This window comes from Eutrema salsugineum, unplaced genomic scaffold, assembly GCF_000478725.1.
Source record: "Eutrema salsugineum unplaced genomic scaffold, Eutsalg1_0 scaffold_12, whole genome shotgun sequence".
Taxonomy (NCBI): Eukaryota; Viridiplantae; Streptophyta; class Magnoliopsida; order Brassicales; family Brassicaceae; genus Eutrema; species Eutrema salsugineum.
Window position 1 is genome coordinate 10038601 of NW_006256895.1, and position 25520 is coordinate 10064120.

Here is a 25520-nt window from a genome sequence, read left to right on the forward strand (position 1 = left end):
TAATTTTTATTCATAAATTAAATATGAACAGTTTTGATGTATATGTATTATTGTTTTCATATTTATAAGTTTTGAGTTATGGTTTTTAGTATTGAGTGTAAAATTTTCTATTTAGGGCTTAGAGTTAGCATACGAAATCTGCAAAATCGAATAAATTATCTTAATTGAGATTTAAACTAAAATAAAACCAACAAATGTAAGAGGTAACATGAAGTCTGCTAAACCGAGAAAAGTTACCATAACCAAAAAAACTTCTCGTAACTGATAAAACTATCTAAAAAAATATGTTAACCGTAATAAAACCAATAATATTTACCAAACTGAAAAAAATTCCCCTAATCGATAAATAGTACCGACATCTATAAAGGATTTTACTCTACAAAAGAAAAACAGTTTACCAAAAAAAAAAACAAAACCCTAGGCAATGAACCTTCGACTCTTGAAGGATTTTGGTTTTTCTTCTTTGCCGGTGCGGATTTCCTCCTCACTGTCGCCGATTTTCAGTCCGCCACCCGAACAGGAAAGTTTTCTTTCCCCCTCCCCCCCCTTCGTCTCTATTCCCCTGTCTTCCTCTTCATTGTGCAGATCTGAAATTTAGTATTTTTTGTTTGCAGATCTGCATTTGCCGCCGATTGCCTATCATCGCTGCAGAAAATTTTGTGTAACGAAATGGTAATTGAATATGTAATTCTGAAACTATATACATCACACTTCCTCTATTTTCCTCCTTTCAACGCGACTGGTGACATTATATTTTTGCAGATCTTGTTGCCTCTCGTCACGGCCGGTTGCATCTCATCACGCTGGTTCCCTCACGCGGCGTATCTCTGGTTCCCTCATGCGCAACCATTCTCTGATTTGTAGATTTTAGTAGACTTCTTATGGTTTTAATATACTTCTTAGGTCCAAGCACTGACGATATAATAGAAGCTTGTTTTATTTGCTCATCATGGACTCAGTATAATAGACTGATGTTGGGATATCTTGGGATCTACACTGGTTTCATTGTAGCACAGAAACTCAGTACACCCCCAACGGGTCAGCATGGCTAAATTAGTGGTGGATTTAGAAGCTTTTGAGAACTACCCATTGGGAAGAATAGGTTTTTAGAATATGATGGCTTCTGTGAAGGAAAAAAGTGGATTTAAGTAGGACTATTTCTATCGATAGATTTGTGCAAGCTCTCCAAGTGTGGATCTAATATGCTCCTCCAGAATATGCTGCTGAATTAGCTAACCCATTGCCAAATAACCCAACTCTTCTGCTGCTGGCTTACAAAGGATCAAGAGGCCAGAAGTACGTCAAAGAGAACATGCTAAAACAGGTAATTTTCTTTATACTTAGTAGATTTCACTAGTAGACTTCAAAAATAGATTTAATAGAATTCAATAGTAGAATTTACTAGTAGACTTTACTAGTAGACTTTATTCTTATTATTATGTGTTTTAATTTCTTTCTAGGTCCACATACATAACTGCGTTATAAAGAAATTAGACAATATGTTACCAGTGTGGGATGATGAGAAAGAAGATGTGGAGGTTCACAATGTTGTCAAAGCATAGTTTCAATAATCGTGGAAGAGGAGTAAAGAGAATTGGCTTCTTGTTGGTGCTCTGAAAGCAAACACTGTCAAGGCAGAGAAATCGATGGACAACAAAAGGAGATTCGTGTCAGAGATGAAGAAAGCCGAAAGAGGGCCTGCACAGACTCTGCATCTGTTGCCTTTCATATAGATCAGGATGGGGTCGGACTGGTTGCTACAATGAAAGCACACTTCGACCAATGCTTCAAAAGCTTCTCTATGAAGATGTTCAATGGTCTAACTGGTTGTGAAAAGCAGATCCAACTCCTTAGCGAGAAGGTAGAAAAAGTTGAGCAAGCCGTAGAGGTGGTGAAAGCCGCTTCGAGAAAGAATGTTTAAGAAGAGGAGCAGGTCAAAGACAATGAAGATTCTAAATCGAAACTCTCAAGCCATGAGAAGAATGTGGACGCCACCATCCCAGAGGAACAAGGGGTTAGACTCAAACCCTCTCAGAAAACACAAATATCATACATGAGAACAAGATCAAGGAAACAAAAACTGAAAATATAATGAAATAAACATGGACTATTTCTGAATTTGAGCATTTCTAATAATGATGTCTAGTGTGAGGACATGTTTATTTGTTTTCTCAATTTATGTTTCCAATTTCTAGACTTTGGTTTTATGTTTAGTGTTGACAATTATGTTAATAAATGTTTTGATGTTGTTGTTAGTTGTTGATACATACTTTTACACATTAATATGCAGAGTGATTTTGATAGAAAAAGCTGGTCCTGTTAAAGATAATATGAATGTTGGGATTAGTGAGAGTGTCAATGAAGCTGATGTTGTTAAAGAGAATCAGGACCCAAGTATTGTGCTCGTTGACCCAAAAGAGTGTGATGTTGATTTTGTCGGGATTCAGCTGGAGAAAGGCAAACAACTAAGAGAAGCAGCTCATATTGTGGCCCGGAGAAATAGTGAAAGGAGTCATAAGCTGGCTGCATCACAGAAGAGTTCATTTCCAAGGAAATAATAGCACCACAAAGAGAATCATTGCAAACCCAATAGTCCAAGATCATAGATATGATCCTTTTGACAATGCTGGTGTTAAGCAAACGCTGAAAGTGATACTTGATTTTTTGAAAGCAAACCCGTAAGTCACCACTTAGTTTTATTTTTTTAATATTTAGTTATCAAGAAACCCTTATCTCCTTTTTTACTAGCTATTTTTTTATAATGCATGGCCCAAACGTTCTAAATTATCTTCAATAGAATGGTATTAGATTCTGAGAACACCGACGAAATGACTAGCAGACTTGGTATATGTTTTCTAACTTGAGTCAAACTCTATACAACATTAGTAGACTTCATTTACAAACTTCATTAGTAGACTTCAGTTATAGACTTTGGTGAAAGAAAACCAGTTCTATGGAGTTCTTTCCGAACATCCAATGGATCACATTGAACTCTTTGAAGAAATCTGCAGTATGATGAGGACAAACCAAGTTCCAGCAGACTATTTAAAGTGTAAGTTGTTCCCTTTTTCATTAGCAGATAAAGCTCACTGTTGGTTGAAATCTTTGCCTGCAGGATCAATCACTAACTGAGAAGAATATAAAACTGCTTTTCTGAACCACTTCTATACTAAGTCAAGGTCGAACTTGCTGATAACCAAGATCTCAAGTTTTCAGCAAGGACCGGCTGATTTTTTCTATGAAGCCTAGGAGCGTTTTAAAGAGTATGAACGTGACTGCATTCACCATGGATTTCCCGGATCAAGCCTGCTGAGCACATTTTACAGAGGTTTGCAAACAAAATACAAACTTTCACTTGATACAGCCAGCAACAGAAATTTTGGACAAAAGACGACAGCGCAAGGAAGAGCCCTCATCGAAAATTTAGCTCAAGCCAATAGCAATGACTGTTCGGAATACGATCGATCGACAAAGCAGACTGGAACATATAACAAAGAGATAACCGAGTTGAAGAACATGATGAGCCAGCTTTTAAAAAGCCATAATCGCCCAATCCATGCTTGTGAGACAAAAAATGGCGTAGAAAACGAAGGACCTTGTGATACCGATCACACAAATCCAACCTTTCAAGAAGAAGAAGTGAACTATGTAGGAGCAAAAGCACCATATCTGAATCTCTTTAACAATGGTTTTAACAACAACTTCCGAAATGCAAACTACAACAATCTCTCTTACCGCAATCCAAATGTGGAGAATCCTCAAGACCAGCACTACCCCCCGCAGCAGAAACCCTTCCAAAATAAGTTCCACGGTGGAAATTTCGGAGGGACTGGAGTCTTTCAGCCGCGACAACCATACAACTATCAAGGTATGAGATTCAACAATCAATTTGGACAACAGCAGGGAGTTACAACAAACGAGCTAGCTTCACTAATCGGAAGACTTGAACAGTCTATCCAACAGCTTGTTATGACAAACGAGAAAGCAGCTAAAGACATGAACGTGAAAGTTGACTGCATGTACAATGATCTGAACGGGAAGTTTGAAGCTTTATCTTCTCACGTCAAAAAGCTAGACGTCCAAGTTACCCAAACAGCTGACTTTATGAAGAGACACAATGGAGCTATTCCCGGGAGAGTTGAAGACAACTCCAAGAGATTTTGCAATGCCATCACCACACTTCCCAAAGAAGGAGTTGAGACCAACTGGGTGTAGACTTTTTTGTCAATCTTGCCCTTATCAAAAATATCAATACTGTCTGAGCTAAAATATATATATGTTCCTCACCTAGAAAAATGTTAAATGAAGTTCACTAAGTATAACTTAAAATAACGATCTGAAGCTTAAGTGTAAGATCATATATCTATATTTATAAAGTGTTAACTATGTTTACCTTGTATTTCCGACAATATGTATTCGTTTATTAATCCCACGTCTGCATTTATCGGGCTGAGAATTGCTTTACCTTGAAAAAACTTTAGGTCTCTCTCCAATATGTATGAATCACCATACATTTCTCTTACTATCTCTTTAACATGATCAACCAATTCTTTTATCAGTAAATCATCAGGAATTTCAATTTTGGCTTCATTGTCGTCAAAAAATACATAGATCACTTGCTTATTGTTCTTTTTTATTGTTTTCAAAAGATATACGATTCATGAAGACATTCCTAAATTATTATGAATCCTTCCTGAATATTTAGGGAGGGATTCCCTAATTGAAAATTTAGACATCAATTCCAAAAGTTTAACAATCTGTAGTTTGGTCTGAAATTTAAATGTAAACAACTTATTTTAGTCTGAATCAGCATTGCAAACCTACTTGCTTCTCAATGGTATTCAATCATATTTATTCATCACAAAATATCATAGATCCGATCAAATCAAGAGAAAAGGTTGGTTAAACAACAAATACATAAACATTTCATACATTTGAAATCTTTAAGACATATTTAAAACGTGTGATCATTGAAGGTTTATTATTCAGGAAGACATTCCTAAACTATTACAAATTCTTTCCTGAAAATTAGGAAAGCCTTCCAGAATTGAAAATTCAATAAGGTTTCTTAATGCTTTAAGAAAGGTTTCCTAAAATCATCATAATAAACTTCTCACGGAAAGACTTGTCCATGTAAACATGTATAATTAAAACTGTCAAAAAAAGTCGATGATACAAAGATTAAAAGTTAAAACAAACTATTGAGACTTGTAGGTATATAAAACAATAAATACATAAACATTTTAAATGTATTTCTGAAGGTCTAATGATTCAGAAAGACATTCCTAAACCATCATGAATCATACCTGAATATTAGGGATGCCTTCCAGAATTGAGAATTCAGACCTGGATTTTGAATTTCTGACGATTTGCAGTTTGGAAAGAATTCCAAAATAATTTAAGATTCAAGAAAAAACAGATTTTTGCTGAAAACCTATAACTTGAGCACAAAAGTTTTCAAAACCCCTTAATTTTTCCCAAACCCCCATTTTTTTCCTTAAAATTTGAGATTTCGATTAAGGTTTTGAAGAAGTTGGAAAATTGTTTGAAGGAGATAAAGTTTTGATTAGCTCGATTTCTCAGAGCGAAGATTTGCTAACTACGATGATGATTCCGTCAAGTTCCAGATGAAATTCTGACAACGGTGGAAGTCGTGAGACGATCAATGAACGTTTTTGTGAGATTTTTAATTTCCATGGAGGAGGAAATAGAGTTAGAACTAATCGTGTTTGATGTTTTAACTCATGTTATATTTGTCTCTGTGAAAAAGAGGGTTTTTTTAGAAGATTTAGTTTTTTGGACCATTTTGAGAATTACTTTTTATTTAATGATAGCATATATAATTAAAAAAAAATCATTTACAATTTTCATATTTTGTTGTCATTTGTTTATTTTAATGTTTTATTTTTTCTAATCCAGATATTTTAAAATTTTGTTAAATATCAACAATTCAAAATTGTGGAAGTCACATATATGAATATATGTGTCTCTGTTCTGGCTTTTATTTTTGAAAAAAAAAATTAACTGTCCAACTATTTAATATTATTTAGTTTTTAATAGTTAATATATATATATATATATATCCACTAAGATATTTTGTTGTGGAATATTTTTGCATCAAAGGTATGCCACACAAGTAAGAAAACTTGACCAATTCAAATCAATTTAATTTGATTGGTGAAAAATTATTATAAAGATAATTTAAAGTTAATATCAGTATTCATTATGATGAACACAAGTGACAATGTCTTTATCAGCCCATAACCAATATAATAATCTAAACCCAAGTTTATCATTCCACGAGATATCATAACCAAGATATTATAAGATTATAATTATAATTATTATTATTGTTCGAAGGTTAAATAGAGAAATTGCGAAAATAACTTAAAATTTTATTTTAAATATATAAATAGATCATTTACTCAATACTAAGCAAGAGTAACCTAAAAATATAGGAAAATTACCATACTTAATGAACAAACAAAAAATAGAAATAACAATTAATCTTATAACTTTGTGAAGTCTCAAAATCCTATGAAATTTCCTATTTAGAATATTAAAATAAAAAACAAAAAAAAAATTGTAAAACAGAAAAGGGGAAAAAAATGTAAAAGGAAAATGTATTTAAAAGGGTTAGTCGGCTAAAATAATTTATTTTTTAAAACTAAAATTGATTTAATTGATAGTATTACAAAAAAAGATAAAGGAAAAGGAAATTTGTTTAATAGAAAAGGAAAAAAAATCATGTAAAACAAAATTTTTTTTTAATGATTTATTTGCAATTACGTGTTGGATCCATTTAAAGATATGATTGCAAAAATTGGAATCAGTGACCTGTAGAAAAAAATGTTTATTATTACAATATTACATGTAAATTCTTAAAGAACTTTGGGGGATGAAGCCTAAAAGAATAGAACAACAAAAGCATACGTTAATAATTACAATAAATAGGACATGACGAAAAGTATGATCATAATGTGCATAGCTAGCCGAAAGAAACAACTAATTAAAGTGACGAAAACCAAAATTAAAATCAATTTATATTGATATTAGCATTAAAGCTGAACATCTAAATAGGAAAAAAAACAGAGCAACACCTAAAGAATACCAAGAGGTTATTAATATATATATGTAGAACTAAACATATACATATAAGAAGAAGAATATTATGTGTCTTTTTAATTTATTTTGATAGGTCTAGGTTTGTACACGTAGGATTAATGATAGACTTATCAAAATGAATTAAAACATCACATTATATTTTTTCATTAATACCACATCGGAGTATCGTTGTGATGATGACACATAAAATTTTTAACCTTATAAATAATAATATAGATAATGCCACATATTACAATTGCTGTGATGATGACACATATGATTTTTAACCTCATAAATAATTATATAAACTTACGACTTACGAGGACATATACAATCATCAAAGTGGAAAAATTAAGCATCTATGATGCTAGGACCATAAAGAAGAATCGAGAATCTTATATCCCCGCCAAATAACTTGAAGAATCTTCTCCTTCTTACTCTTCTCCCTATCTTGGTAATATATCCGACCAAATAAATGCTGACACGAACTCAACTTGTGTTAATCAGTACCAATATCTTCACAATAAAAACTTGTTTCCTATTTTTTGTAGAATAGAAATTAACCCGCACATTGTGCGGGGTAATGATTTTTAAATTGTCTTTAAATTTAATTTTGATTAATTTTGGGTTAAATTTTAAAATTGAGGGGGAAAAAACACCTTTAACAAAAAATATAAATAAATAAAATTGATGATAATTAGATAACAATACATATATGAATATTACACAACCGATATATACTTGTATATATATCTATCGAATAAGAGTTTGAGCTAGTTTTGTTATGCGGTTTAATTATTAGTAGTTTTAAATATGAAAGTGATATGATGTTAATATATATATATCAATATGGATTAGAATCTAAATATATATTTATAATAGAATTTAATTGTAAATATTTTATTAGAGATCAAACTATCATTTTTAGTTAATAAATTCTATAATTTATGTTAATAGTAATTATATATGGGATTGTCAAAGTGGACAAACCCATCTACTCAATCTATTTCGTAATTTACTAAAATATTTTTTCGACAAACCCGTAAAATTATAATTTAAATTTTGAAAACATATTTCAGTTTTTTTTTTATAAAATAATTGAATTGAGTTTCGAAAATGATATTCATCAATTATGAAATACAAATGAAAAATATTTCAAAAGTATAAATAGATTTTTTATATATATAGACTGATTATTTTAAATAATAGAATATATTTTAATATTTTAATAAATAAATAAACTAAATACTGTACACTTTTGATTTCAATCCATATATATTCAAAACAAATCTGTAAGTTCTATATTTAACTCTCTCTTATGGAGAAATATTTAATTGAGTTTTCTATATTTATAAAATTTATTTATGTAATATCTTATAAGCAAAGGTTTATTTATGTAATATCTTATAAATAAATGTTCATTTATGTAAAATATTTTGTAATACCTTACAAATAAAGGTTCATTTATGTAAATGTCTCAAACAAAATGGTGAAAGTTGCAGCCTGGTTTATTATTGGTCCTTGAGCTGGTTCATGTCCAAACCTGTGTTGCAAGAGAAGGAGCTTAATCTTCTCAAGGAAGGGAAATATTCGCCCATGTTTGTACTTGTATACCATGCATAATAAAAAATGCCAATGTACATTGACGATTCAGAGATTAAAACAAGCTATTGATATTTGCATGTCTATAAAAACAACAAATACAAAAAATATTTCAAAGGACTTCCTGATGACTTAACGATTCAGAAAAACATTTCAAATTATTAAGTCTTTCTTGAAAATTAGGATGGCCTTCCCAAATTGAAAATTCAGACCTGAACTCAAATGTTCCTTTTTGTTTCAAATTTAGAATTGAATGTAAAATATTTGGTTACAATCACATATGGTTTCAGTCACACATGTTTCAAATACTTGAACATTTAAAGGTCAACTTGAAGATCTAACGATTCAGGAAGACATTCATAAACTATTATTAATTATTCTTGAAAAATTAGGAAGGTTTTCTTGAATTGAAAATTCTCAAACGTTTCTTTTGGTTTCTAATTCAGAATTGAAGGTATAACATTTGGCTTCAATCACACATGCTTCAAAACATCACAATCTCTTTAAGATCAAAAACTCTCAATGCTCTCACAATCTCAAGGTTTGAAAAATGCTTCCATAATTCAGACCTAAACTCAAACATTCCTTTTGGTATAACATTTGGGTTTCAGTTACGTATGCTTCAAAAGTTATTACATTTGGTTTCTACAAAAAAAAAATTTCATAGAACACACCAGCTACTAGAAACTGTAAACAACAAGATAACTGGATGAGTGAGGCAAAGTACCTCGAAATTAGTTAATAATATATCTTCAAATTGCCTCACAAGTTTTGGGACTAGACATTTTATATTATGAACACAGAAAGAACATAAAGAAATCAGAAGACAGAGAAAAGAAAACACTGCATTTTTCTGAGGTGGCGAAATATTGTGTTTGGTGAGATGGTGTCGTCGGCAGCTTCTCCGCCACGGCAGGGAGAGGATTCATCCCCTGAGCTGGATTTGAGTTCAAATCAGGAGACTCAAGGAGTAGTTGTTGAAGCAGTACAAAGTTTGGTGAAGAACAAGAAGTGGTCAATGTTACGGGATCGACAATGTTACAGGAGACTCAAGGAGTAATTCAATCTCACGCTAAATGGAGTCTGATTGCACAAGAGATGCAACTGGAAATGAAATCAATCCCATCATGGGTAGTAGTGAAGAACGTTCCTTGATCCATGTATGCGTGGAAAGGTTTAGCGTTTCTCACAAGTCCTATTGGAGAACCAAAGCACATGCACCCAGATACTGAGTTATGCAAGAACTTTGTAAGTGGCCCAAGTGTTTGTTGAGGTTGATCTGACTAGACCCCTCGCAACGTCCTATAATATCAATATGGCAGAGGGAGGGAACGTGAATGTAACTTATGAATACCTATGGCCCCCATCGAGATATAGTAAATTGATTTACACTGGATGTATTCCTAGTTTCTACTGCAATAGAACAATGATGTAGTTGTAATATAAAGGATTCGGAATCCAGAGGACCAGTGTTACTCTATGACTTTGCGAGGATTGAATTAAAGCTAAGACGAAAGATGGTTTGTTTGTAACGTTAACGACGAGTAAAAACAAGCTAAAAAAAAACGATTTCAATTCAAATTTAAAACAAGCACTAGATCAAGGTAATTCGCAGGAGTTTCAGAGATGAGAATGAAATGACTATTCAGGTCACAACTTAAATGCAGGTCTCGAACACAAACATAAAAGCTTATCGATCCACTGTCGTGATCTCGATAACTTTATCTAACAACCTAAATTCGAAACTGTCGTTTGAACCTAGAAAGTTGCAGACAAGCATTAACGAGCAGGTTTGATATGTTCACGATTTGCCTTAACTTCAACTGTCGTTGGCTAAGGACAAATCACTCACCAGTGTTTGTTCTAGCAATCTATTACACTTTTGATGAATAGATTAACCTATGAACGTAAATTGAATGGCCAGTTCGACCTAAGCGTTAAGTCTAACAAAGGTGAAGACAATCGATTTTAAACCCTATTTGCATCCAATTCTCTAACTCATGAAATCCTTTGAAAACCTTAATCTAGCTAAGAGATCTACTCAGACATGGAGAAAAGAAACACAGCAACATATGAAAAGAAATTCATGAATTAAAATTGCAGAAGAGATAATAGGGTTCAAAATTCTTCTCAAAGTGTAGCAGATTTCTTCTTCCAAAAGCTTACAAGTAAAAACTCTCTGGTTCAGAAAATTGTAAAAAGAAAGCGTAGAAGAAAAGATAGGCGGCTCTGGACTCTTTTATTCGTTTCACGCGACTTGGAGTTAGGTAAATATGTTTTCCTTATTTTTCTCCCGGCTGGAGCAGGTGCTCCACAGAAGGTCGAAATCGGGAGCAGGTGCTCGCTGAGAAGACTTCTCCAATTACGTAGGAAAATTGCTCCTTGTTGCTCAGCTTCATCCCTTTTTGCTCCAATGCCTTCTAAACACTCCAATCCTCTGATAAGGCCTCTAAGTCACTTGAAACTTCCTGAAAAGACTCCAAAAACTCCTAAAGCAATAAGTAAACACAGGTTAGAATGAGCCAAAATCTCCACTCATCAACTCCCCCGGACTTGGATCTTTGTTTGTCCTCAAACAAACTCAAATTCAATTCCAAAAGAATGACTGGATAAAGGTGGGAACTCGCAAAACTCAAAAGACCGTAAACCTGACCAAGGCATGTGACAATCTGCTGCAAAAATCAGTCAAAAATCTAACCTCCATGTACTTCTCCGTAGACATTGCAGCTTTCCAGATTAGTCCCTCAATTTCATAACATCATCCATGTCCCATCATTGCTGAGTCTCATCGATAAAGCTAGTGCCAAGGACCTTCTAGACTCGTTCACATACTTATACCTTAACAAATTGACCATATTACACAAGAGTATCTTTCCTCTCCCCCGAACTTATACACTTTTCAAGCTATTTCATTTTTTTTTTTGGGCACATATAACAAGGTTCAAAGACGCGAGTATTGATGGTGATTGCCACCAAATCCCCGGTTTTTCCCCTCATTATATATCAAAGGTGTAGGCGAATAATGGGGTCACAACAAATTTTCCTACCCCTCGCTTCCATCCCTTGTGTGATCATTCCATTTTAGAAGTAAAATAATGGGATTGTTGGAAATTTTCCTAACCTTTTACTTCTAAAAGAAAATCATTTCAATCTTTTCTGCATTTTAATATTTTTTTTTAGAAACAGCCTGAAGCAATGCTTAGAACATGAGAGAGGGATACCAAATCTATCACGAGGTCTTTATTTGTCAGGTAAAAATGAGGAGTCAAGCCCTATGAGCACTAACCTGATCGATGAGGGAAAATGAAGAGCTGAGAAATTAGCTCAGGTTCAATGGACTAGTCAAGAATTTTGGGCTCCTCTAGTCTACTGCTTTGTCTTTGGATTTTCCATTAGTCGATCTAGATGATTCTGCAGTAATGATCACTGAAAGAAAACGGTCAAGATTCACAAATGGTCTGAAATCATCATAGAATTGGTCATTATTCCGACAAGTTTTGACTTGTCTCATATAACCAACTGACTCAAAGAAACAAAATGACTCAAAGAAACAAACTAAAAACTGACTCAAAGAAAGTACTAAAAGAAAGAAAGCAAAAGAAAAAAGTACAAGAGACACGACCCTCCCCCGGACTTACTTCACACCGTCCCCGGTGTGAAAATAAGCTAGAGAAGTGCCCAAAAAACTTACCTGGTTCGCACATGTAGAGCACCCTGGCGGAGCAGGTGCTCCGGAACAGAGCTGGGTGCTCCCTCGTCTTTTGTTCGTCTGGAGCAGGTGCCGGAGCAGGTGCTCCGGTTTCCCTTGGGTTGCTCATTCGTCAATTTTTTGTCTGGAGCACCCCGTGGAGCAGGTGCTCCGGTGGGGTTTGGGGTGTTCCGATGGGGATTGGGGTGCTCTTACGTGGTGAGCAACCAACCCAACAGATGGAGCAGGTGCTCCGGTGGGTTGCTCTTTCCTTCTTCTTCTTTTCACCTCCATCGCTGAAAACCTCTCTACCTGCGTTATAGTCAAGTATAGTGGGATTGATAGTTCAGAGAATTGTTGTTTAACAAGAACCTAAAGAACAAAGTTAGTAGCAAAAATGAAAGACACAAAATTAGAGACTCTTACCGGTGGGTTGCCTCCCACCAAGCGCTTGTTTTAAGTCATTAGCTTGACTTGAAAGACCATTTAGGCTTGAGGAGGATCGCTTAAGGTGACTGATTCACCCTCTGCGATATTTGGACCAGCAAGGTATGGTTTCAACCTTTGTCCATTGACAACAAACTCGCCTCCTTTAGTGTCCAGCAACACTACAGCTCCATATGGTCGAACTTCCTTGATGGTGAATGGTCCAGACCATCTCGATAGCAGCTTCCCTGGAAACAATTTCAATCTAGAGTTAATGAGCAATACCTGATCGTTTGGTGCAAAACTTCTATTGAGGATCCTCTTGTCATGGAAAGCTTTTGTCCTCTCTTTGTAATCTTCGAGTTTTCATAGGCTAGGTGCCTAATTTCCTCCAGCTCATGCAACTGCATTACTCTCCTCTCCTGAGCACTCTTTGCATCGAAATTCAGCAGCTTCACTGCCCAAGCAGCTTTGTACTCAAGTTCCACTGGAAGATGACATGCTTTTCCATACACCAAGTGGAATGGTGCAGTCCCCAAAGGTGTTTTGTAAGCTGTTTTGTATGCCCAAAGAGCATCATCAAGCTTCACTGCCCAATCTTTCCTTGTGGTGCTCACAGTCTTCTTCAGAATGTTCTTGATTTCCCTGTTGGAAACCTCAACTTGCCCACTCGTCTGAGGATGGTATGGGGTCGCCACCTTATGCCTTACACCATTCTTCTTCAACAAGTTTTCAAAGACTTTGTTGATGAAGTGAGAGCCTCCATCGCTAATCACCACTCGCGGCACACCAAATCTGGGAAAAATGACAGATTTGAACATCTTTAAAACCACCCTTGCGCCATTTGTGGGACTAGCCAGAGCTTCCACCCACTTTGACACATAGTCAACTGCCACCAGAATATACTCATTCCCATAAGATGATGGAAAAGGCCCCATGAAGTCTATACCCCACACATCAAAAATCTCCACTTCCAATATGAAATTCTGAGGCATCTCGTTCTCCTGCTTATGTTCCCTTGCCTCTGGCATGTGTCACACCTGGATATGAATCTCTGCGCATCTCGGAACATAGTAGGTCACCAATACCCAGCCTGTAGAACCTTTGACACTGTTTTAAAAGTGGCAAAGTGACCAGCATAAGGTGAACCATGGCAATGAAACAAGACCCCAGATATCTCCTCATCAGCTACACATCTCCTGAAATTCCCATCAGAGCAATGCCTGTATAAGTAAGGCTCATCCCAAAAGTAGTGCCTCACATCCTTCAGAAACTTCTTCTTCTTGTTTCCCACAAAATCTGCAGGTTCCTGCTCTGCAGCATGGTAATTTGCAATCTCTCCAAACCATGAGAAACCAGAATGCCGATCTACATCAACTGAGTTGCAAAAAATCGTCAGAGCAAGTGCTCCAGGTTGGAGCAGGTGCTCGTCGAACCCAGAAACATCTATGGCATAAACTTGTTCATCAGGAAGGCGGTCATCTAGTGGAATGTCATCATCAATCTTCAGCCTCGACAAGTGGTCTGCAACACCATTATCAATCCCTTTTTGTCTTTGATCTCCAAATCAAACTCCTGCAGCAAGAGGATCCATCTAAGGAGCCTTGGCTTGGCATCTTTCTTTGTCAACAGGTATTTCAGCGCTGCATGGTCTGTGTGAACAACAACTTTCGACCCAACAACGTAAGACCTGAACTTCTCAAAGGCATAAACTACTGCAAGAAGCTCCTTTTCAGTTGTGGCATATCTGCACTAAGCTTCGTCGAGTGTTCGGCTGGCATAATAGATGACATGGAGTCTCTTTTCTTTCCTCTGTCCCAGCACTGCTCCCACTGCATAATCACTAGCATCGGTCATGACCTCAAAAGGCAGTTGCCAATCTGGTGTCTGGACAATAGAAGCGCTGACCAAAGATCCTTTTATCGTGTGGAATGCCTCCAAGCATGCATCATCAAACTCAAATTTCACATCCTTGCACAGCAGCTGCGTCAGAGGTCTAGCAATCTTTGAGAAATCTTTGATGAAGCGTCTGTAAAAACCAGCATGACCCAGAAAACTGTGAACGCCTTTGACTGTTCTTGGTGGCTGCAAACTCATCATCACCTCGATCTTTGCCCTGTCCACCTCGATCCCTTTCTCTGAGATTTTGTGTCCCAGCACGATCCCATCTCTCACCATGAAATGACATTTCTCCCAGTTAAGCACCAGATGCTTCTCCTCACACCGCTGCAAGAACCTGAGCCCCACAGGAAGGGGTTTGAGCTCAAGCTTCGGAGCTCTCGATTCGCTCCAAGGTCCATCAATCAAAAGCCGTCGGGAGCAGGTGCTCCAGGATTCGGACAGGTGCTCCGTCGGCTTTTTCTGCAGGTGAGCTCTCCTTGCCTTCTAAGCTCATGTACGCCACCAGCCTTTGCATCCTCGTGCTTGCATTCAGCATCCTTGCAAACCCATCAGCTTCCTCACTCAAATACCCATGTTCTCCTTTGGCTTTTGTGAGTGCAACTTCCAAAGGATCGATGGCCAAAACCTCTTCAGCAACCTCTTCAGCAATGCCTGAACCATCATCTATGACAAATTTCTGTCCGTCCAGCATTGGTTTCTTGAGGAGTTTATTCATCTCAAATCGCACCACCATATCTCCCATCTGGAGATCTATCACTCCTCCTTTCACATCTATGATTGCACCAGCTGTGCATAAGAAGGATCGACCCAATATCAAAGGATCCTTGGGTTCTTCATCGACCTCCAGAACCACAAATCTGCTGGAATGAGTGTATCGCCTATCTGAACATGCAGATCCTCAAGTATACCAACAGGGAATTTGGTTGATCTATCAGCGAACACTAGCGAGATTTTCGTCGGTTTGAATCTGGTGTAACCCAATCGCTTGGCTACAGAATAAGGCATCAGATTCACACTTGAACCCAGATCGCAGAGAGACCTTGCAAACAGCACATTCCCAATCCTGACTGAGAGAACAAAACTTCCTGGATCACTTCTCTTCTTCAGCACTTTGTTCTGAAGCACTGCACTGCACTCCTTCGAAACCATCATGACACTCTCTTCCTTAACAGCTTTCCCAGACACTAACCCCTTCATGTATCTTTTAAGGGCTGATATCATCTGAACAGAATCAGCTAGAGGGAGTTTTACAGTCAAATCCTTCAGCATCTCCCTGCACTTTGCCTCCTCTAAGTCCTTGCGGGACTTCTTTGGTGGAACTGGGTAAGGTACCTTAGGCGTGTAAACTCTTGCAGAAATGTTTGCTGGAGCAGGTGGCTGGAGCAGGAGCTCCCTCATTGGCTCAGGGTGCTCCATCGTCAAATCTACGTCTGGAGCAGGTGCTCCCGATTTTGGAGCATGTGCTCTGATTGGGGAAGAATGCTCCATCGTCTTTTTTACGTCATGAGCTGGTTCCTCTTCTTGGAGCAGGTGCTCCACGTCCTTTTCCTTCTTTTTTTCTGAGACAGAACTTGTTGGTGCAGCATGCAGAGTCTTCCCACTTCTCAACTCAATAGCATTCACAAACTCATTCCTAGGGTTTTCACCTTTTCCAGGGAGAGTTCCAGGTGATCTCTTCACAGCTTCTGCAGTCTGAGCTACCTGAACATCCAGCTTCTTCACATGAGTCCACTCTGCTTCATACTTGCCATTCAAATCATTGTATATTGTGTCCACTTTGGCATTAATCTCCATGGAAGACTTTTGCTGATTAACCAGCAGCTGTTGCATCAAGTTTTTCAGCTCATCCTGCGAGTTATTTGAGGAACTCGAAGAAGGCTGCAGACTTGTGAAAGGCAACTTCTGCTGATTTCCACCTTGAAACCGATTCTGATTGGTGATGAACTGCTTTCCTTGGAAGTTGCTGGAGAAGTTCTTCTGAAATCCTGACTGATTCTGCACTCCTTGCTGCGGATAGACCTGATCCTGAGTGTTCTCAACATTGTTGCTTCTGTAGGATAAATTCGGGTGGTTTCTGAAGTTGTTGAAGCTGCGATTCTGCACATACCCTTGTCCATTCACGAAGTTCACCTCCATCTGATCATCATTCTCTGCATCTACAAACTCTTGAGCAAGAGGTGCATCACCAACCTCATCAGCAAAATGCACAGATCTCTGGTTCTCTCTCAACAACAGATTCACCTTTGCTGCAAGCTCATCGATCTTGCTCAACTCCACACTATGAACTGCTTTGCTAGACCTGTCATACTATTGGGATTTGTTGCTGGAGCTTGCAGCTAAGTTCTCAATCAACTCATAAGCAGCTTCTTTGGACTTAGTCATGAAATCGCCATTGCTAGCTGCATTCAAAGCATTAATCCCAGTTGACACCATCATAAAAGGTTGACAGAATCTGCTCATCAGAGAACCCCTGGTGAGGGCACTCTCTTCGGTACTCCTTGTACCTTTCCCAAGCTTCGCAGAAAGCTTCACCAGGTTGCTGTTTAAATGATGAGATCTTGTTTAGAGCTGCAGTTTTGGCCTCAGTGTAGAAATGGTCCAAAAATGCTGATCTGCACTCTTCCCATGTGGTTAATGACCCAGGTGTTAATCACTTCAGCCAGCGCAAAGCTTTGTCTGCAAGTGAGAATGGAAAAAGCTTGCACTTCAAAAAATTGGCTGGTATCCCATTTGATCCAGTCGTGCTGCAAATCCCCTTAAAATTCTCGATGTGGTCCATCAGAATCTCAGCAGGAAGCCCATGAAAGAGATGCTGCTTCACCAATGAGATCAGCTGAGGTTTGATCTCAAAGTCTTGCCTCTGAATGGTTGGAGGAGCAATTCGCAGCCCTGTTTTGATAGTAAGCATGCGGACTGTCCTTGTCTCCAATAGCAAGCTGTGGCTGCTCCCTGTCTTGCTGCGCCTTTTGCAGCTGCTCCAATTGCTGTCGAAGCTGTTTCAGCTCGACAGCCATGTTGTCATTGTTGCCTTGATCACCCATGTTGGCTTGAATAGGTCTTTGACGTCTGTTTTCTCGCTCGACTCTTGCTAGCTCGGTGTTTGACAAAGAAACAAGATCGGTGCAGTTGCTCCTTGTGGATATGTTTGACATACACCTGAAACACACGCAAACAAGAGAACAAGAGAAAAAATTAGTAAAGTCTTAGTCTGAATTTCAAACCAAAAATCAAAGGTAACGAATTGGTCCCCGGCAACGGCGCCAAAATTTGATTCACACCGGATGTACTCCTAGTTTCTACTGCAATAGAATAGTGATGTAGTTGTAATATAAAGGATTCGGAATCTAGAGGACCAGTGTTACTCTATGACTTTGCGAGGATTGAATGAAAGCTAAGACGAAAGAGGTTTGTTTGTAACGTTAACGAAAAACAAGCTAAAAAAAAATCGATTTCAATTCAAATTTAAAACAAGCACTAGATCAAGGTAATTCGCAGGAGTTTCAGAGATGAGAATCAAATGACTATTCAGGGCACAACTTAAATGCAGGTCTCGAACTCAAACATAAAAGCTTATCGATTCACTGTCGTGATCTCGATAACTTTATCTAACAACCTAAATTCGAAACTGTCGTTTGAACCTAGAAAGTTGCAGACAAGCATTAATGAGCAGGTTTGATATGTTCACGATTTGCCTTAACTTCAACTGTCGTTGGCTAAGGAAAAATCGCTCACCAGTGTTTGTTCTAGCAACCTATTACACTTTTGATGAATAGATTAACCTATGAACGTAAATTGAATGGCCAGTTCAACCTAAGCGTTAAGTCTAACAAAGGTGAAGACAATCGATTTTAAACCCTATTTGCATCCAATTCTCTAACTCATGAAATCCTTTGAAAACCTTAATCTAGCTAAGAGATCTACTCAAACATGGAGAAAAGAAACACAGCAACATATGAAAAGAAATTCATGAATTAAAATCGCAGAAGAGATAATAGGGTTCAGAATTCTTCTCAAGGTGTAGCAGATTTCTTCTCCCAAAAGCTTACAAGTTAAAACTCTCTGGTTCAGAAATTTGTAAAAAGAAAGTGTAGAAGAAAAGATAGGCGGCTCTGGACTCTTTTATTCGTTTCACGCGACTTGGAATTAGATAAATATGTTTTCCTTATTTTTCTCCCGGCTGGAGCAGGTGCTCCACAGAAGATCGAAATCGGGAGCAGGTGCTCGCTGAGAAGACTTCTCCAATTACGTAGGAAAATTGCTCCTTGTTGCTCAGCTTCATCCCTTTTTATCTCCAATGCCTTCTAAACACTCCAATCCTCTGATAAGGCCTCTAAGTCACCTGAAACTTCCTGAAAAGACTCCAAAAACTCCTAAAACAATTAGTAAACACAGGTTAGAATGAGCCAAAATCTCCACTCATCATAAATGCAACAAGTGGGGTCACAAAGCAGCTGAATGTGTGACGGAAACCGTTTTGAATACAAACCTATCAGTAATTCCTCAAAAGAAAACAAAACAAAGCCCATTAGTGGATCAAAAACCAATCAGTAGGGGAGAGACAAGAAACGCGGGTCTTCCAATAGAGAAAAAGAATGTATCACAATACACACTGACAAAAACCTGTGAGATACCAAGCCAAACAAAGGACAAGGAGGAAGGAGAATGGAATACTCAATCACGACCAATCAAGTCACCAACTAAAGGAACTGATCTGAAATTTGGTGAAGTAAGTATTCTTACCAACTCCCGCTTCTTAGCTTTGAGCGGTAAAGGAGAAGATGGTGAACTGATTACTAATGATGTTTCTCAAGAAGGAAAGAACGAATTATGTTTTGAAAAACCGAGGACCACTGATCACTCAGTTGAGAAAGGAACTCATAAACATGATGAAATAGAAGAAGTAAACATAAACAAGCCGGAGAGTAAAAAGTCACAAGTGTCATAGGGAGGAAGTGAGTAGTCCATGCAACAGTCTACCAGACTAGCGGCTAGGGAGGCTCAAAAGAAAATGTTCACTCTTCAAAAAAACCTATAATGTCTGCATTTTTCTGGAACATACAAGGTTTTAACAAGAGCAGCAAACATATCATTGTTAAAGAATGGGTGAATAGAGGTGGTTTTGATTTTTGGTGTCTAATTGAGACAAAAGTGAAAGAGAAAAAAGCAAACAAGATTGTATCTGAAGTTTTTCGAGACTGGTCATGTCTGGCGAACTACAAACATCATAGACTGGGTAGATTGTGGGTGATTTGGAGACAGAACGTGCGGGTCACTCCTATTTTTCAAAATCACCACAGCTTATATCTTGTTCTATTCTGGTTGAAGGAAAAAAGGAAGAGCTGTTAATTTCCTTTGTCTATGCATCAAATCTGGTGGAGGTAAGAAAGGAATTATGAGAGGACTTGAGGAGTCATCATAACTCAGGTATGTATAGAGGTAAGCCATGGCTCATCCGCAGGGATTTCAATGAAATCCTCAAAGGGAAAGGAGCATTCTTAATTTGAGAATAACTCAACAATACCAGCAGTGTGGTAAATGGACTTAAGTCTCACACTCTTTGACTCTGGGCCTTGGGCTGTTGTTTGTGCTTGTTAGCAAAACGTCGTAGTATCGGCTGTTGACTGTTTGGGATGCTCGCGTTGACTCAACGGCTATATTGGAAATCGAAGCCGTTGGTTGTTACAGATCGGTTACGAGAAGGATCGTTTCTGGTATATAGAGTTGCTGCGTCTTATCTAGATTGTTGTTGAGCTCTTAGAGAGAGATGTAGATTCTTTTTGGTGTAATCTAGTGAGAGAGTGTGTGTAAAAAATCTGTATCTTCTTCTTTAGGAAAGTAGTGGATTCCGGGATATCAATCCCGGCGTGAGTAGGCTGCCGTCATTTGACGGTGGAGGCTGAACATGTTAAACCTCGTGTCTCTTTATATTTCCGCAATTGCTCTTCTTGTTATTTAGATTAGTCTCGAAGAGTGTCGACGGAGTGAACGTGAGAATCAGATCGCATAATCGGCGATATATCTGTATCGTTTTACAAGAAGTGGTATCAGAGCCTCAGGTTAGAGGTGGAGATTCGTCGCGATGCTGTCGAAGCACGAGGTGGAGAAATTCAATGGGACTGGAGATTATACGATGTGGAAAGAGAAGCTACTCGTGCATCTGGATCTATTGGATCTGCTTGGGGTGGTCTACCCTGAGCTGGAGGAAATCGAAAAGGGGAAGGCAACCGAAACTGATGACTCAAAGGCTGAAGATAAAAAGGCGGAAGTGGATAAACCGTCCAAGAGTAAGCAGCAAAGTAAGGCAAGAAGCATCATCGTGTTGAGTCTAGCTGATAATGTTCTGAGGAAAGTCACGAAGGAGAAGACAGCCTCTGGTATGCTTAAACTCTTGGATGATCTCTATAGCCCAAATACCTTGAGTAGTAGAATTCATCTGACACAGAAACTATTTGGTTTTGCTATGCAACAAAATATGTCAATAGAACGGAATGTAGATGATTTTCTAAGAGTTATAGCCAATCTTGAGAATGTGGATGTTGCTATTTCGGATGAGGATCAGGCCGTAATGCTGTTAATGTCTCTTCCACCACAATTTTCTGGTCTTAGGGATACATTAAGATACAGCAAGACGTAATTGACATTGAATGAGGTTGTCTCTGGGATCAAATCTAAGGAGTTGGAAGTTCATTTCCATGGGAAGGATCAAAGATCGACTGCGGAGAGTCTTTATGTCAAAGACAGGCCAACCTCTAATTGGTCTAAAACAGAATACAAGAAAAATGGAGCTGAATCTAAGAAGCAGAAAGGAAAGTAAAAGGATAAATCAAAGAAGTCTTGTTGGTCGTGTGGTGAGAAAGGCCATTTCAAGATACAGTGTCCTAAGAAAGGGGGTCAGAATCAGAAAGGTAACAAACAACGTGGAGAATCTTTGCTGGTTAACTGTGATGACGAGGAAAGAACTGAAATGCTGTTTGTTGAAGAATTGTTGAATGTTACAGACTCTGATCTAGAACTTAAGTGGGTCATAGACACAGGATGTTCCTTTCACATGACCTGGAAGAAGGACTGGTTCATAGAGCTGGATGAACGCAAAAGCGGCTCAGTTAGAATGGCAAATGACACAACATCATGTATCAAAGGGGTTGGCTCAGTTAAAATTGTAACCGAGGATGGTTCAGCTGTCATTCTAACCAATGTGAGGTTTATCCCGAAGATGAAAAGGAACCTGATATCTCCTGGTACTCTAGAAGAGCTTGGCTGCAGCTTCAAATCCGACGGTGGAGTTCTGAGGATTATGAAAAATGGTCGGACTGTTCTAAAAGGGAGAAGGCATCAATCTCTATATTTCCTGGATGAGAAGAGGTTCAGTGCAAGTAACCGAGACTGTACTAGTGTTGTAAAACAAGATGAAACTTACCTGTGGCACAGCAAACTTGAACATATGATTCAGAGAGGTCTGGAATTGCTTGTTAAGAGAGGTTTGCTGGACACTAAGAAGGTGTCTCAGTTGGAAGTTTGTGAGGACTGCGTTTTTGGTAAGACTCACCGTCTTAAGTTTGGTTCCGGTAAGCATACATCAAAATGGACTTTGGACTATATACATTCAGATCTCTGGGGTTCGAGTTATGTACCTAAGTCACTTGGAGGAAGCCAATACTTTCTCAGTATTATTGACGACTGTAGTCGTAAAGTGTGGGTTCAGTTTCTCAAGAGCAAGGATGAAGCCTACACAAAGTTCAATGACTAGAGGGTTATAGTTGAGAATCAGACAGATCGCAAGGTTAAGAAGCTCAGAACCGACGACAATCTTGAGTTTTGCAATCAGATGTTTGATTCTATGTGCAGGGAGAATGGGATAGTGAGGCATAAAACAGTGGCCTATACTCCACAACAGAATGGAGTTGCAGAGAGGATGAACAGGACTATAATGGATAAGGTAAGAAGTATGCTCAGTGAATCAGGTTTGCCAAAACCGTTTTGGGCTGAAGCTGCATCTACAGCGGTTCATGTTATCAACAAGTCGCCTTCAACAGCTATTGAGTGCAAGATTCCAGATGAGATATGGTACAACAAGTCTGATCTGGCTTATAGTTACCTGAAGAGATTCAGGTGTATTGCTTATGTCCATTCAGATGATGGTAAATTGAATCCTAGAGCCAAGAAGGGAGTCTTCATAGGATATCCTGCTGGAGTTAAGGTTATCGAATATGGCTTCTTGAGGATAAGAAATGTTCAGTGAGCTGGAATGTAATCTTCAAGGAAGATCAACTTTATAAGTCTCTGAAAAGTGAAGGTGTGTCTAAGTCACAACAGGTTGACCAAGAAAGAGAGGTGGTGAAGTTAGAAATCAATCAGTCTAAACAGAAACCTGCAGAGGTGAGTGGTTCTGAGAGTGATGTTGAGTATCATGAGATATCGGAGTCTGAAAGCGAAGATGAAACAGACGTTGGGAGTGACTCAGAGGTCTTGCCAAGTCTGGAAACTTACCAATTAGCTAGAGACAGGGTTAGAAGAGAAATACGTGTGCCTCTGAGATATAGAGAGAGTCAGATGGTGGAACATGTGTTCTTAACTACGGATGAAGGTGGAGTCATTGAGCCACAAGACTACACAGAAGCTACACGTGTTGAGTTCTGGGACAGGTGGAACGAAGCCATGAATGAGGAGATGAGCTCATTAGCAAAGAACCGAACTTGGGATGTGGTGAAGCTTCCTGCTAAGGCTAGAGTGATTGGTTGTAAGTGGGTTTATAAAAGAAAAGAAGGAATACCTGGAGTTGAAGAACCACGGTTTAAAGCAAGGTTAGTGGCAAAAGGATATTCTCAGCGTGAAGACATAGATTATAATGAGATATTTGCACCTGTTGTTAAGCATGTGTCAATCAGGGTTCTCTTGGAGATTGTAGCTCATGAGGATATGGAGTTGGAGCAGTTAGATGTTAAAACTGCATTTCTGCATGGTGAGCTAGAAGAAACGATTTACATGAAGCAGCCTCAGGGATTTGCGGTTAAAAGGAAGGAAGATTGGGTTTGTTTACTGAAGAAGTCCTTGTATGGACTTAAGCAGAGTCCAAGGCAATGGAATCAGAAATTCAATCAGTTCATGAAGAGTATAAACTTCTCTAGAAGCAGGTAGAGCTTTTCTGCGATTCTCAGAGCGCCATAGCCTTGGCTAAGAATAATGTTCATCACGATCGGACAAAACATATGGCGTCTAAGCTGAGTTTCATTAGAGAAAAGACTGAGGAGAAGTTGGTAAAGGTATCAAAAATCTCTACTTTAACAAATCCTGCTGACATTTTCACTAAGTGTCTGCCAGTGAACAAGGAGTGTGAAGCTTTGAAACTGCTTCACATGGAGTCTGAATGAGAGATTCAAGATTCCGGGATTGCGGAAGCTACTTTGGAGAAGTTAGATTGAGCTAACAGATGTTGAAACAGAGTGTTCTACGACTGAAGCCATAGATGGAGTTTTGTGGTAAATGGGCTTAAGTCTCACACTCTTTGACTCTGGGCCTTGGGCTGTTGTTTGTGCTCGTTAGCAAAACGTCGTAGTATCGGCTGTTGACTGTTTGGGATGCTCGTGTTGACTCAACGGCTAGATTGGAAATCGAAGCCGTTGGTTGTTACAGATCGGTTACGAGAAGGATCTTTTCTGGTATATAAAGTTGCTGCGTCTTATCTAGATTATTGTTGAGCTCTTAGAGAGAGATATAGATTCTTTTCGGTGTAATCTAGTGAGAGAGTGTGTGTAAAAACTCTATATCCTCTTCTCCGGGAAAGTAGTGGATTCCAGGATATCAATCCCGGCGTGAGTAGGCTGCCGTCATTCGATGGTGGAGGCTGAATACATTAAACCTCGGGTCTCTTTATATTTCCGCAATTGTTCTTCTTTTTATTTCGATTAGACTCGAAGAGTGTAGACAGAGTGAACGTGAGAATCAGATTGAAGAATCGGCGATATATCTGTATCGTTTTACAAGAAGCAGGAATGAGGGATTTTTAAGAGCTGGTAGAAAATTGCGAATTGTTTGATCTAAGTTTTCACGGCCCAAGATATACATGGTGTAAAAAGAGAATAGAAGGCGTGATCAACAAGAAGCTAGATAAATTTCAAGTTAACTGGGAATAGATAATCTGGCAGAGCCAATCTTACTGTGTTTTAGAATCGGGTGGATATTTCGACCTAGATCGAAGTACAAGCTTTTACTCCTTCCGTCTCAGGCTTGTTTGAATTCATCTCTTCACCTCAACCAAGTTGAACGACAGTCAATGCATTAATTTCTCAAATTGATTTTAAAGTTCACTTCATTGTCACTCTTATATATGTCTCATTTACTTTAATTTCAGTCACATGTTGTGAGGTTTCGACCAGAAGGAAGCGATTCATCAGCTATTTCGAAGTCGTTTGTCGGGAAGTGGCTGTAGAGGTAATGTATCTCATTCCAAAGTTTGTATTTCAGAATCTAGGCAATCTCGTTGAGATTACATAGCTGCTACATACTAATTTTTTTATATTGGTTTGTAGAGTTAGCTAACTGCAACATTAGGGATTGGAAGATTACTTTCCAGTCTTAAAGGAAAGTGAACTCGCAAAAACCAATTTGCGGTAAATTATACAGGTTAGTCCCATCTGCTTAAATTTAGTATCACACATGGTTTTTACTTATCTGTAGTGGTGATATCAGTGTGTAAAAATTACAAACCTTCATATTTTGTGGGTCTTTGATTTGTTGTGCTTGTTCGGGTGATGCTTGTTGTTTGAAATCTTTTGGTTATGGGTTTTAATTAAGGTTTAGA

At 38.2% G+C, this 25520-nt stretch overlaps 1 protein-coding gene, 1 long non-coding RNA gene and 2 other non-coding genes across 4 annotated transcripts; 3 read left to right on the plus strand and 1 right to left on the minus strand.

Moving 5' to 3' along the window:
* The first annotated feature begins 398 nt into the window (after positions 1–398).
* On the plus strand, positions 399–2255 carry LOC112089298. Its single transcript, XR_002900937.1, has 3 exons — positions 399–672; positions 763–1324; positions 1461–2255. It is a non-coding gene; the product is annotated as an uncharacterized LOC112089298 (long non-coding RNA).
* A 931-nt stretch (positions 2256–3186) lies between these two features.
* LOC112089594 lies at positions 3187–3293 on the minus strand. The gene has a single exon (XR_002901227.1). It is a non-coding gene; the product is annotated as a small nucleolar RNA R71 (small nucleolar RNA).
* A 13894-nt stretch (positions 3294–17187) lies between these two features.
* Positions 17188–17292, plus strand: LOC112089557. The gene has a single exon (XR_002901193.1). It is a non-coding gene; the product is annotated as a small nucleolar RNA R71 (small nucleolar RNA).
* Positions 17293–20801: 3509 nt separating this feature from the next.
* LOC112089211 lies at positions 20802–21356 on the plus strand. Its single transcript, XM_024160192.1, has one exon. It carries the CDS (start codon positions 20802–20804, stop codon positions 21354–21356), a length of 555 nt encoding a protein of 184 aa, XP_024015960.1.
* The last annotated feature ends 4164 nt before the right edge of the window (positions 21357–25520 follow it).